General features: G+C 42.8%; 2 protein-coding genes across 2 annotated transcripts in view; one reads left to right on the top strand and one right to left on the bottom strand.

The window, feature by feature from the left end:
• UCMA (upper zone of growth plate and cartilage matrix associated) overlaps positions 1–10956 on the top strand; it is a 34422-nt gene extending 23466 nt beyond the window's left edge. The window contains exon 6 of the transcript XR_009550250.1: positions 10740–10956. The gene's annotated coding sequence lies outside the window, so the exon portion shown is untranslated. The remainder of the gene's footprint in view (positions 1–10739) is intronic.
• Positions 1086–13616, bottom strand: part of MCM10 (minichromosome maintenance 10 replication initiation factor) — a 40299-nt gene continuing 27768 nt past the window's right edge. Inside the window, exons 15-19 of the mRNA XM_060192656.1 lie at positions 12691–12809; positions 8047–8160; positions 6558–6703; positions 2749–2791; positions 1086–2662 (exon numbers count right to left, since the gene is read on the bottom strand). Coding sequence (XP_060048639.1) covers positions 2579–2662; positions 2749–2791; positions 6558–6703; positions 8047–8160; positions 12691–12809 — 506 coding nt within the window. The 3' untranslated portion in view covers positions 1086–2578. The remainder of the gene's footprint in view (positions 2663–2748; positions 2792–6557; positions 6704–8046; positions 8161–12690; positions 12810–13616) is intronic.

Raw genomic sequence — 13616 nt, 5'->3', positions numbered from 1 at the left:
ACTTTCATCATCACCAATTTCTACACATAAATCATACAACCACTTCTTGCCAACTTTGCTAACTTGTAGTGTTTTTAAAAATTGAGTTTTGGGGCCAGATGGTGGTGCACCTCTTGAGCACACGTTACAGTGTGCAAGGATGTGGTCTCCATGTGCAGGGGGAAAGCTTTGTGAGTGGTGAAGCAGTACTACAGGTGTCTCTATCTCTCTCCCTCCCTATCTCCCCCTTCCCTCTTGATTTTTGGCTGTCCCTATCCAATAAATAAAGATAATTTAAAAAAAAAGCTGAAAGTTTTGTACTTGTTTTTCTGGGTCATTGTTATCTAAATTACTTTTTTCTCTTTTTTTCTTTTATTTTGTTTTGGGAGTGAAAAAAAATTTATTTTTGGGAGTCGGGCAGTAGCGCAGTGGGTTAAGCACATGTGGCGCAAAGCGCAAGGACCACCGTGAGGATCCCGGTTCCAGCCCCTGGATCCCCGCCTGTAGGGGAGTCGCTTCACAGGCGGTGAAGCAGGTCTGCAGGTGTCTTTCTCTCCCCCTCTATGCCTTCCCCGTCTCTCTCCATTTCTCTCTGTCCTATCCAACAACGACGACATCAATAATAACAACAATAAAACAACAAGGGCAACAAAAAGGAATAAATAAATAATTAAAAAAATTTATTTTTAAAGTTGTATTTACTTATTAATGGGAAGGGGGAGAACACAGTGCATCATTTTGGCACATGCAATGCCAAGGATTGAGCTCAGAAACTCTTGCTTGCCAAGTCCAATACTTTATTCACTGTTCCACCTCCTGGGTCACAAAAGTTATTTTAACCAAACTCAAGACAAAGATGGCATTTCTTTTAAAAGGCATTGTCTCTTTTAATCAGAAAAAGTCACGGGGGGTGGGGGGGAGAAGAACAAGAAAATCTCTTGTGAAAACCGTAACATTCAGATAAGGGAGAACTTTGTACAGAGGAATTACTCAATTTTTGCTTGCTCATTCAGCTCACTCTGTACTTACCCAGTTCTGATGACCCATGATTACACAATAAGCCTTATACTGCCAATGCCAGGATAAGACAAAGATTAAACACACACTTTGGATTTATATGGAAGCATTTAATACCATTGACAAAGAGGGTAGGATTAAAAAAAAAAAGGGCTGATTTTGTTGATGAATCATCTTTTTAATACAAGCAAGACCCTTCTACCCCTTTTCATTCCTGAATATGCTAGAAAAGCTCACGCAGAGCCACTCAAATCAAAGTATCCTTGCCACAATCTAACCAATAGAGAAATAACCGCATTTAAACATTAAAAAATTTAATTAAGAATTTAAAAAAGGATGTCATCTGGATTCTGCTCACAATCAACTCTGCAAAAATTGTATACTACTTGCATAAATATTTGACTTATCATGGGCCTTTTCGAGACTATCACAAATACGAAGTTGTAACACACAAGTGACTTGAGACTAAGGACACCCTTAGTGATGTGTCTAAGGGCATTTTCAAGTTTTGGAAGGTCACTCCACTGGGACCTATGTCAAATACATAGCTCTATTTTAAGCCCTGGAGTTAATCTGCTTTAAATAAGCCTCTAGCACTATCAGCAGTTCAAGGAGCTTTTAGTTCTTAGGAAGAACCAAATATTTAATTATTTTGTTAGTTACAAACGAAATAAAAATAAAACCTTCTGAAAATGACGGACTCGTACAGAGGAAGCACAAGGTCAGACACAGCACCTTCTACGATGTCATGACTTTTCCAACAACGCAATACAGTTGTTGAACTGTATAACAAAGTAGATCTGCAAGTCCCAGACTCCAGTCTTGATGGCATATTGCTGATTTTTAGTCATACTTAATGGCTTCCCAAACTTTGCATTCACTTTGGTTAGAGGTTTCAAATTTTCATTGTCATACTCAAAGACGTTAAGATTTAAAGTATGGCTATTATAGAGTTTCACAATGTCATAATGGCACACAGTAATGAATTAAGATGTCAAATAGTTCATCAACTTAAATCATTTATAAAGAACAAAAAAGAGAAAACAGGGCAAAAAGAACCTGGTTTATAATATTAGCATTTCAAGACTATCTGATAGGCCATGATCATAAGTAGCTAGAGAAGTTATAGTATTTGTAGAAATGGAGAGCTGAAGGATACATTTCAAGATCCCTTAGTTCAACCTCCAACATTTTGCAGAGAAGTAACTTCTCTGGGGTAAACAAAGTCAATTCTTTATCCTCTGGTGTCTATGTAAACACTTGACTTTTACTGTGATATGGATGCCATACCACATACTCAACAACCCAAGAGATTAAAAAACATCACAGGTTTCCATTTACCTTCCAGTTTGGAGGAAAGCAACATTTGTATGAATGTGGAGTCATGTAGGAGTGAGGACAGGGAAGATCATCTTGAGTTTCCACTTGAAGGTTAATATTAAATGGTGTTAAAGCAACACAATGGATGACAGTAGGCAGAGCTAAGTGGCTTAACCCATATTGTGGTGACTGCTGATCAGCAACATATACCTTGCTTTCCAGGGCCACCAAGAGCAATGGAGGTGGGAGTTTGCGGCCAGGGTTATTTAAGGCTATTCAAGAATCTGGCATGTTCTTCTCCTCTTGGTAACAAAGTCTCTCCTCCTATTTTTGGACCTGTCTTTTCCTACAACAAAGAATATGTTTTAATAAGAAATAGGAGAACAGTATTTGCATGGGTCACTAAAACTAGTCACCTGACAAATGGCATACCTTTAGCATTGCATCCCGTTCCCATTTGAAGAGGCCACAATTACTGAAACAGAAGAGAGGGTTTATTCAGGTGAGGTGCAGGTCCACATACCCCAGTGCACTGGGTAAAAGCACCTGCTACATTACTGGCTGTGCTCTGCCACTACTGAAAATCACACTTAAATCTCTATAATAAGCTAGATACTTCAGAGGTGGATTTTTTTTTGGGGGAGGGGGCTCCAGGATTATTGTTGGGGCTCAGTGCCTGCACTACAAATCCACTGCTACTAGAAATGATCTTTATGCCATTGTTGTTGCTGCTGTTGTTGGATAGGGTAGAGAGAAATTGAGAGAGGAGGGGAAGACAGAGAGGGGGAGAGAAAGGTAAGACACCTGCTGACCTGCTTCATTGCTTGCGAAGTGACCCCCCTGTAGGAGGGGACTTGGATCCTTGCACTTGGCCACCATGTGTGCTTAACCCAGTGTACTGCTGCCTGGCCCCCAGAAATGGATTTTTTAAAAGTAATGCACAACACACTATGCACTCAGTAGGTAATGATGTACCCTGACAGACACTAGATTTAGGAAGTTGGGTCTCTGCTGCCCTGCAGTCATGATGAGTCTGGTGTCCTTTCCAGGTTGTGATAACACTAAGATGATAAGGTTGTGACAGGAAAGAATTAACCTCACAGGCTTGAATAACTTTTCCCCCTTTTTCTTCATAGTCCAAATACTCATAATCTCTAATTCTTTAGTAATACTCAAATTCAAAGCACTAAGAGACTATTGTTCTCATTTTTTTAGTCCACCCTTAGATGGGAGATGGCTACTTTGGGGAAAGGTTTGTTTTTTTTTTCCAAAGTTAAATGTAAGAAGAAAGAAAGCATGTAAGAAGAAACAAAGGCATGGGCATATTGCTTTCAGTATCCTTGAATCTGAGAGGGTCTGGTTATTGAACTGTCTTACTAGTTTCCTTCTTCCTCCCTATGGAGCTAAAGTTCTGTTCCCAAGAGTCAGCATGCTAGAGCCCACTTCTCGTCTTCCCTGTTTACAGACTTGTTCAGTATCTATTGAGAGAACATTTGAGGACGCTGAGGATAGTTCACCAGGTAGAGGATATGCCTTTTTATGCTTAAGGCCCTAGGTTTGAGCCCCTGCACCACATGGGAAAACCATATATACTACCAAGGGGAGCTCTATAGATGATGAAGCATGCTACAATTAGCTCTCTTCTGTCTGTCTGTCTCTCAAAACAAAACAGAGGGCAGGGTAGATAGCATAATGGTTATGTAAAGAGACTCTCATGCCTGAGGTTCCAAAGCCCCAGGTTCAATCTCCCAGCACCATCATAAGCTAGAGCTAAGTAGTGCTCTGGTAAAAAAGAAAATCCTCTCAAACAAAACAGAGAGAGAGGAGGTCACTTAATAGTATCATCCATATACAAGGCCCAAGGTTCATTTGTCAGTGCCACATAAAAAGTAGTGGGGCGGGGGAGTCGGGCTGTAGCGCAGCGGGTTAAGCGCAGGTGGCGCAAAGCACAAGGACCGGCATAAGGATCCCGGTTCGAACCCCGGCTCCCCACCTGCAGGGGAGTCGCTTCACAGGCGGTGAAGCAGGTCTGCAGGTGTCTATCTTTCTCTCCTCCTCTCTGTCTTCCCCTCCTCTCTCCATTTCTCTCTGTCCTATCCAACAACGACAACAACAATAATAACTACAACAATAAAACAACAAGGGCAACAAAAGGGAATAAATAAAAAAAAAAAAAAGTAGTGGGGGACTGGGAGGTAGTGCACTGGGTTAAGCACACATGGCATGAAGTGCATAGACTAGTATAAGGATCCCGGTTCGAGGCCCTGGCTCCTCACCTGTAGGGGGTCACTCACTGTGTAAACAGTGAAGCAGGTCTGCAAGTGTCTGTCTTTCTCTCCCCTCTCAATTTCTCCCTGTCCTATCCAACAACAACAGCAATCATAACAATAACAACAACAACAAAGGCAATAGAATGGGAAAAATGGCCTCCAGGAACAGTGGATTTGTAGTGCAGGCGCCGAGGCCCAGCAATAACCCTAGAGGAAAAAAAGAGTGTTGTACAATGGTGGAAAAGAACTTAAGTTGGAAGTGAGATAGTTTCACAGATACCTATCACGGGATGAAATTGTACCCACACTCAGTAACTGTATTGCAAACCACTAACCCCTAAAAAAAAAAAGGTAACAGATGGGAGGAAGGGAAGAGAAAGAGGAGAGAACAGAGAAACAAGGGGGGAGAGGGAGAGGGGAAGAGGGAGGGAGGGAGAGAGAGAGAGAGAGAACTTTCACAGCCAACTAGATTAGCAATGATGAAAACCACTGGTCTGGTCACAGTTGGAAAATTACAGTCTACATGGTAAACCCAGCCTGTCACCTGTCCTCATAGTTGCATTTGAACAGAATCTGTTTATGTATTACTTGTAGCTGCTCACTGCTTCCTGTTGCAAGAGTGGAGCTGAGTGCTTATGAAACAGGGCTTCTGGAATAGTTTGCCAAGCTCTACTCTAGAGGGAGAGCAGCTCAGAGACAGCAGCTGTTATTGCAAAACTAGCAGTGCTCCTGGAGGATGAGACGGCATTCTGTTCTGTTCTGTTCTTTCCTTTTTTCTTTTTTTTAAATATTTATTTATTTCCTTTTGTTGCCCTTATTGTTTTATTGTTGTAGTTATTATTGTTGTTATTCATGTCGTCGTTGGATAGGACAAAAGAAATGAAATGGAAATGGAGAGAGGAGGAGAAGACAGAGAGGGGAGAGAAAGACACCTGTAGACCAGCTTCAATGCCTGTGAAGCGACTCCCCTGCAGGTGGTGAGTCGGGGGCTTGACCCAGGATCCTTATGCCGCTCGTTGTGCTTTGTGTAATCTGTGTTTAACCCGCTGCGCTGCCTCCTGACTCCGTTTTTTCCTAAGTGATTATCCCAAAGAGAATTTCCCGATACTCCCGTTTTATATAAACTTCTATTATTACATTCTCTTAGAAGTATCAATGTACAAATAGCAACTTCAATTGTAAACTAGATTGTAAATGACTTGCCAGATAGTTCCTAATTAGGCAATAAACAGGTTAGGAGGAACTTGAGGTGACAGCCAAGTGTGGTTTCCAGACAGTGAGCCACCATCAAACCACACAGCAAACAAGAAGGTAGTAATAATGACCCAACGATGACATGAATAATTCTAACAGAAGAGCTGATTCTAGGGGAGGGAGTAGTATGGGTGATTACGGGGATACATCAGTTATGAGGAAGGTACTGAACAGACCAGGCAGCATCCTACAACTGTGGGGTGATCCCCACCCTAACACCAAGAGTGTTTGTGAATGAGGTACCATGGGAACACATGGGAACACAGTGTTTGTGAATGAGGTACCATGGGAACAGTTCAACATAGCAACTCTGCTCTGTGTTCAAAGGCCCCCCCAACCCCCACCCTGCAGAAAAGTAAAAATAAAGACAAAAGACACTTAAAACATACTCAATTAAAAAAAAAAAAATCACAATGGACTCTCCTTAGAGTGGAGCAAAGCTAAGTCCCTAAAAGTATGTACCCTAACATACATTTTATATTATTTTCTCCCAAAATGCACACATATCACCTTCCGCTCCTTCCCTATCCATCATCATTTATTCATATTGGAGGACTCAGTGTATGGAGTATTAGGGACTTGCAGGTGTGGCATGGCAGGACCCCTTCCTTCAGGAACTGTAGGCAGGCTTGGCAGTAAGGCATGACCCTCACCAAGAACAGACTCAGAGAAAGGGCTCCAGAACCAATAGGACAGAGAAGCCCAGCAATCACCAACCTGCAGTGCTTGTTGGGGAGCCTATCAAGGGCGATGGCTCTGTTTCCACAGGGGCACTTGAAGAACCTTTTCACACCATCGTGCCAGTGGTAGTCGTGATTCTCGCTGACACATGTCTCCAGGGGCTTGAAGTGGGTGTAGGCACACTGTAGGAAATGACAGCAAAAACTCAGTGGGGAGCTCGGCAAGGGACCTTCTCAATTGCTGCAGGGCCATCTGTCCCCAGAGAACATCCCTCTCAAACACTCAGATCATAGCCAGTGGAGCTGACCCCTTATCCTCTGCCCAAAGCAACCCCAAAATTTCTTGTTTGCCCAGATTCCTGGTTGGGCCATGCCATAGATGGAGCAAATGCCCAAGGCATGGAGACTGTAGGCAGAAAGGACAGAGGAAGGGAAGTGCTAGAAATCTCTATGGCACAGCAGCTGGTCCATAGTATTAGCTTAGAGGAGTCTGTGGCCAGGACCCACTTCAGGCATTTGATCAATGGCTCTTTGGCTTTCTTGGGTTTCTGAAAAAGTCTCTTTCATTTTTTCTTAAGTCTCTTTCTGGTACCCGAGAATGATATAAGCTTCATTTTTTCTATTTTGTAAGCAGCAAAACCAAGACAGTAATTTACTTTAAGTTTTGATTCCCAAATGGACTGAAAAGAACAAGAGAAGGTGAGTGAGGGTCATAAGGTGTGAGGACAGTGCCATGTTTCCAGTGATTGCATGAGGTACAGAGGAAAGACCCTCAAAGTGGAAGAGCAAAGGGCTGGGCCACCCTCTCCCAAATGAATGCCCACACTGCATGAAATCCAGGCACATCTCAGGAGGTTACAGGTGCAGGCGGAACTAAGTTATTACTAATTTTTGTGGTGCTGGGTAATGAATCTGAGGTCTCATGCATGTGCAATGCCACCAATATACAGCCAACCCATAGCCAATTTTTTGATTCTTTACTTTTGTGTGTGTGGGGGTGGGGGTGGGGTAAGGAGGAGGTATGGGAGGTTGGAAAGAGGAAGGAAACCATAGCACTGCCCCCACAGGATCCATGGAGCTTCCTCAGTGCTGTCCATGGTGCTCCCATGTGATGGTGGGGTTTAAGCCCAGGGTCTCATATACAGTAGTGTGAGCTATCTCCTGCCCCCCAAAATACTATCTGACTTAAGATATGGGGTTATTTGGCATTATAGGGTATCAATCAATTCATTAGATCAAGGCCCAGGGACTATGGAGTAAGTATTCATATGTGTCAGAAACTTAGGAGACAGAAAAAGTTAAGTCCAGTGGTCAAAGGGAAGAAAGGCTTCTTGGCAAAATGGGAAGCTGTGGATAAATGAGAATCTCCCCACCAACTCTCTCCACCAGCACTCAGTGTCAGCTCCTTGGCTCTGGATGGCAGTCTGTCTTCCAGTCTCATGAAAAGGCCTATGCAGGACTTTGCTCAGGGCCAAGGCTCATGTTCCACACATGCAGACCCCCGCTCCTTGAGGGCAGTTACTCACTGTCTTACAGGTCACAACTCGACACTTCACTTCTCTGATGCTTCTCATCTTTTCTTCCATTTGTTCCTTTTTCACCAGTGGTTCAAAGTAGCGTTCCTGCAGCTCAGCCTCAGCCTGGATGGACAAGACACATGGGAAATCTTGGGAGAGCTTGTAGGGATTGTATCTACTCACAGATCAATAAGCATCACAACAGAAATGAGGAGACAAGCTGTTACATGGTCACTTGCTAAAAGTTCAGTGAGCTGCAAACCACAAGTAGATAGACTTTTTTTTTTGCCTGTAGGGTAATCACTGGGGCTTGGTGCCGGCACTATGAATCCACTGCTCTTGAAGGCAGTTTTTCCATTTTATAGGATAGGACAGAGAGAAATTAAGGAGGGAAAGACAGAGAGGGGGAGAGAAAGACAGACACCTGCAGACCTGTTTCACCACTTGCAAAGTGACCCCCCTGCAGTGGAGAGCCAGGAGCTCGAACCAGAATACAGCCACTACTCTGGAGTCACTGCAGCAGCAGGAGGACATTGAGTCTTTGGTGGCCATGAGAGGACAGAGGTTACAGGCCTTCAGGGTTGGCTCAGCTTCTCTCTGGAATGAGCTTCAAGTCCCATGGAAAGCTATAGCATAACTGTCTCCTGAGTTATTCATCAAAGTAAGAGTAGATTATATAATTTGGGTACTAGAGAGGGCAGTACTGTCTTGACGGAGACATTCTGAAAATCTGTTACCCTAGTGATTGCTACCACCGTTACTTGCTGGGACCAGAGGTGCCACATATCCTGCAATGCATGGAACAGCCTCAAACAACAAAGATTTTCTCTAAATGTCTAGAAGGCACCTGTGTGGGTGTAAAATTTGATTACAGTCCTAAAGCCCACCTGCTCTGTATACAGTTCTAGAATATTTGTGCATGGTTTGATATTCTTCAACTGCTCTGAGAGTGCAAGGTGGCAACTCCTGTGTGTGTGGTGGGACAACGTACTCAGGTACGTTAGTCAGGTATATTAGTCTCTGGGGGGTGGGTGGGGGTGTCAGGAAGTGGCTCAACCAGTTGAGCACACATGTTACCATGTCCAAGAATTCAGGTTCAAGCCCCTGTTCCCCACCTACTGGGGAGAAATTTCATGAGCAGTGAAACAATGCTGGTGCCTCTCTTTTTTTCTTTTTACCAGAGCACTGCCCAGTTCTGGCTTATGGCAGTACAGGGGATTGAACCTGGGACTTCAGAGCCTCAAGCATGAGTCTCTATGCATAACCATTATACTAGCTACCTCTGCCCTTCTCTCTTTTTTTCTAAAGGTTGATTTTTTTTTTCCCCTCCAGGGTTATTGCTGGGCTCAGTGCCATGAATCCACCGCTCCTGGAGGCCATTTTTCCCCCTTTTGTTGCCCTTGTTGTTGTAGCCTCGTTGTGGTTATTATTATTACCATTGTTGATGTTGTTCGTTACTGGACAGGACAGAAAGAAATGGAGAGAGGAGGGGAAGACAGAGAGGGGGAGAGAAAGATAGACACCTGCAGACCTGCTTCACCGCCTGTGAAGCGACTCCCCTGCATGTGGGGAGCCGGGGGCTCGAACCAGTATCCTTATGCCGGTCTGTGCGCTTTGTGCCACGTGCGCTTAACCCACTGCGCCACCGCCCAACCCCCAAAAGGTTGATTTTTTCTTTTCTTTTTAATTTTTTTAAATTATTTTTTATATTTATTTATTTATTTATTTATTTTCCCTTTTGTTGCCCTTGTTGTTTTTCATTATTGTTGTAGTTATTATTGTTGTTATTGATGTCGTCATTGTTGGATAGGACAGAGAGAAATGGAGAGGAGGAGGGGAAGACAGAGAGGGGGAGAGAAAGAGAGACACCTGCAGACCTGCTTCACCAGGTGGGGAGCAGGTGGCTCGAACCGGGGTGTTTACGCTGGTTCTTGCTCTTTGCACCACGTGTGCTTAACCCGCTGGGCTACCGCCCGACTCCCTCTTTTCTTTTTTTTAATGATTTATTATTGGGTACAGACAAAGAGAAATTGAGAGGGGGAGGGAAGGGGAAGATAAAGAGGGAAAGAGACAGAAGGACACCTACAGTCCTGCTTTACCATTCATAAAGCTTCCTCACTGTAGGTGGGGGACCAGGAGATTGAACCTGGGTCTTTGAGCAGTGTAATGCGTGTACTTAACCGGGTGCACCACTGCCAGGTCTCCTTTCCTTCTGTCTCCCTCTTCCACCTCAATTTCTCTCTGTTCTATCAAACAAAATAAAAATAATAAAGGAAAAGATTGCTGCTAGGAGTGGTGGATTTGTCTTGCAGGCACAGAGCCTGATGGCAGGCAAATAAATGAATGAATCAATTAAATGAAATAAAAAAAATAAATTCTCTTTAAGAATTTCAATCAGGGAAGTGGCCTGGTACTAGAGGCTGGACTTGCATGTGGGAAGGTTCAATCTCCAGGATCAAGTATATATGTCAGAGTGTTGTGGTGGTCTGGTCTCGCTCATGGTATTTAAGTTATACCTCTATGAATCTGTTTCACTTATATGTGCAAATTCAAGTCTCGAAGTACTTCATTTTTCTAGAGCAGCTTTTCACATGCACTCAAATAACAGAATACATTTGTTTGTTAGGAGTCAGGGTTTTCTGCTTGCCTGTGCAATTCCACCACCCCTGGACGACTCTTTTCTTTATTCCTTTTAATTTCAGGGGGAAACAGAGAAGGAGAGATGAGAGATGAAGAGACACCACAGCATTGCTCCACTATTCACGAAGCTTCCCCTGGTGTTGAACATAATGTCCCCATGTGGTGTGGGGGCTTGAATCTAGGTTCTTATGCACAGTGAAGCATGCGTACTACTTGGTGAGCCATTTCCCATATCCCAAAATACATAGTTTTATTACATTTCCTTCCTTTAGAAAATCATTCACTTGTGTATTTATTTGTGTGTGTGTGTGTGTGTGTGTGTGTGTGAGAGAGAGAGAGAGAGAGAGAGAGAAACACCACTGCTCAGTGTTCATGTATACATCTGGCTCTCACACATCCAAATCCTGAACTTTCCTGATCCATGTTCCTGATGACTAAATATTTTCCTTTTTTCTTCATGTTCCTTATTATTTTGCTGATGTTTCTGAAACTACTAGGTAGGTAATTTATATAATTGACAACTTTATTTCAAGATAACAAGGGATAGAATACAAAATACTTATTGTGGAAAAGGAACCTGTGTTGGGTTAATAACTATTGATTTAGAGCATTTGAAATACCAATATTAAAATTATTTGTAAAGCAGGAATAATAGAGAGTCACTTAAATGTGAAGATCATAGTCTTAACTACAGGTACACATCTCCATAATACTGAAGCTTATTTAAATAAAACTAAATGACAGCTAATGAAGTGGTTTAGTGTTAAAACAAAGGATTTGCATGAATGAGGAACCAAGTTTTATCTCTGGAAAAACACAGGCTAAAGCAGAGCTCTGATCACTCTCTCCTAAAAATAAATGCATCCTTGAAAAATACATTATTGAAAACATTAGTTTGATGGGACATATGCACCTCCCATTTCATAGTTGTATTATTCACAACAGCCAAAAATGTAGAAGCTACCTAAATGCCTATGAACAGATGACTGGATAAAGAAGTTAAGGGACATATACCAATAGAATACTGCTTGGCAATTAAAAAAGGCACTATTGTGTCATTCAGGACAAAAAGATGAAAATGGAGGTGACTATGCTTAGTGAAGTAAGCAAGGAAGTGAATGACAACTAGCAGATGGTTTCACTCATATGTAAAACAGAAAACTGAAACATACAAACTTGTTTAAAAAAAAAGAAGCAGAGGGCCAGGTGGTAGCACAGCGGGTTAAGCCCATATGGCGAGAAGCCCAAGGGCCAGCTTAAGGATCCAGGTTTGAGCCCCTGGCTCCCCACCTGCAAGGGGGGGTCGCTTCACAAGTGGTGAAGCAGGTCTTCAGGTGTCTATATTTCTCTCCCCCTCTTGATTTCTCTCTGTCCTATCCAACAACAGCAATAACAATAACAACAAGGACAACAAGGGCAACAAAAATGGGGAAAAAAATGGCCTCCAGGAGCAGTGGATTTGTAGTGCAAGGAGCTAGCCCCACTATGGAGATTTAAAAAAAAAAGCCATCTTTAAGACCTTGGAAGAACTATAATGTTTGTCTTGGGGGTTTGGGGGGAGCAAGCACAGAAATTAGAAATTTCCTAGTGGGAGTGGGATAGAACTATACCCAAATTATCTTATATTATTATAAATGACTAATAAGGGAAACACACACACACACACACACACACACACTTCTATGGTCAAGGAGGTGGCTCAGCAACAGTGCACTGGACTAGAATTTGTGTCCCCCACCCTAGCCCCAAGGTTAGAGCCCCTGTACTGGGTATGCCAGAACTGAGCTCTCACTGACCGCTCTCTCATGAAATAAATACATATTTTAAAAATACACATAAATTATATGCTTCAGTGTGAGAACAAGGACAAATTAGAATCTACTATAAATATCCATGTTTTCTAAGCAAACTCAAGTAAACAGATATAATTTACAATTAGTTTAGGTAAAAGAAACTGCTTCTCACTCACAGTCTGAAGAACATCTCTATCTTCTGTGATTTCTGGACTCTTACCTCTTTTATGATCCCTGTGTGTTTAGATTTTGCCTTTAGAATTTTCTGAAATTCTTCAGATTCCAGGTAGGCAAGCTGTTCTCTCCTTTTCTTCTTGGCAGGTTCCAATTCATCCTCAGCTGGAGGAGGAAAGAAAACTATTAGCTAGCACAAAGGAACTCCAGGAAGCCACTGTGCCCACTGACTGGGCTTCCTGCTAGTTTCTCTGCATTTAGGCCCTGCAAACTGAGAACCTGGGTAGCAGCAGAGGAGAGCTCTTGGAAGTGTGCTGAGAATAAGAAACTAAACCACTGTGGGGTAAGGGCTAGGGTGGTACCAAATTTGACTATAGAATTAAAAATCTTTTTCACCTTAAATTAGGATTATGATAAGACAACAACAATCCTATTTACAAACTAAAGTAAAAATGATACTAACTTGAGAGTTTGAAAAACAAAATGGGGGGCTGGGCAGTAGTGCAGCGGGTTTGGCGCACATGCATGAAGTGCAAGAACCAGCATAAGGATCCCAGTTTAAATCCCTGGTTCCTTACCTGCAGGGGAGGTCACTTCACAGGCAGTGAAGCAGGTCTGCAGGTGTCTTATCTTTCTTTCCCCTTCCTCTCTTGATTTCTCTCTGTCCTATCCAACAGCAACAGCAGTGGCAACAATAACAATAACAACAACAACAAGGGCAACAAAATGGGAAAAATGGCCTCCAGGAGTAGTAGATTTGTAGTGCAGGCACCAAGCCCCAGTGACAACCCTGGAGGCAAAAACAAATAAATAAATAAATAAAATAGGAGGTACCAGGTAATGGCCCATGTTGTTGTTGTACATGTTACAATGCACAATGACTGGGTTCAAGCTTCTGGTCCCTTTCTATAGGGGAAAACTTTTACAAGTGGTGAAATAGCGCTGTGAGCTTCTCTTTCTACCTCGCTCTCT

The sequence above is a fragment of the Erinaceus europaeus genome, chromosome 6 (genome assembly GCF_950295315.1).
Source record: "Erinaceus europaeus chromosome 6, mEriEur2.1, whole genome shotgun sequence".
In the NCBI taxonomy this organism is placed as follows: domain Eukaryota; kingdom Metazoa; phylum Chordata; class Mammalia; order Eulipotyphla; family Erinaceidae; genus Erinaceus; species Erinaceus europaeus.
The sequence above is the reverse complement of the archived record's forward strand: the minus strand, read 5'-3'. Positions and strand labels throughout refer to the sequence as shown.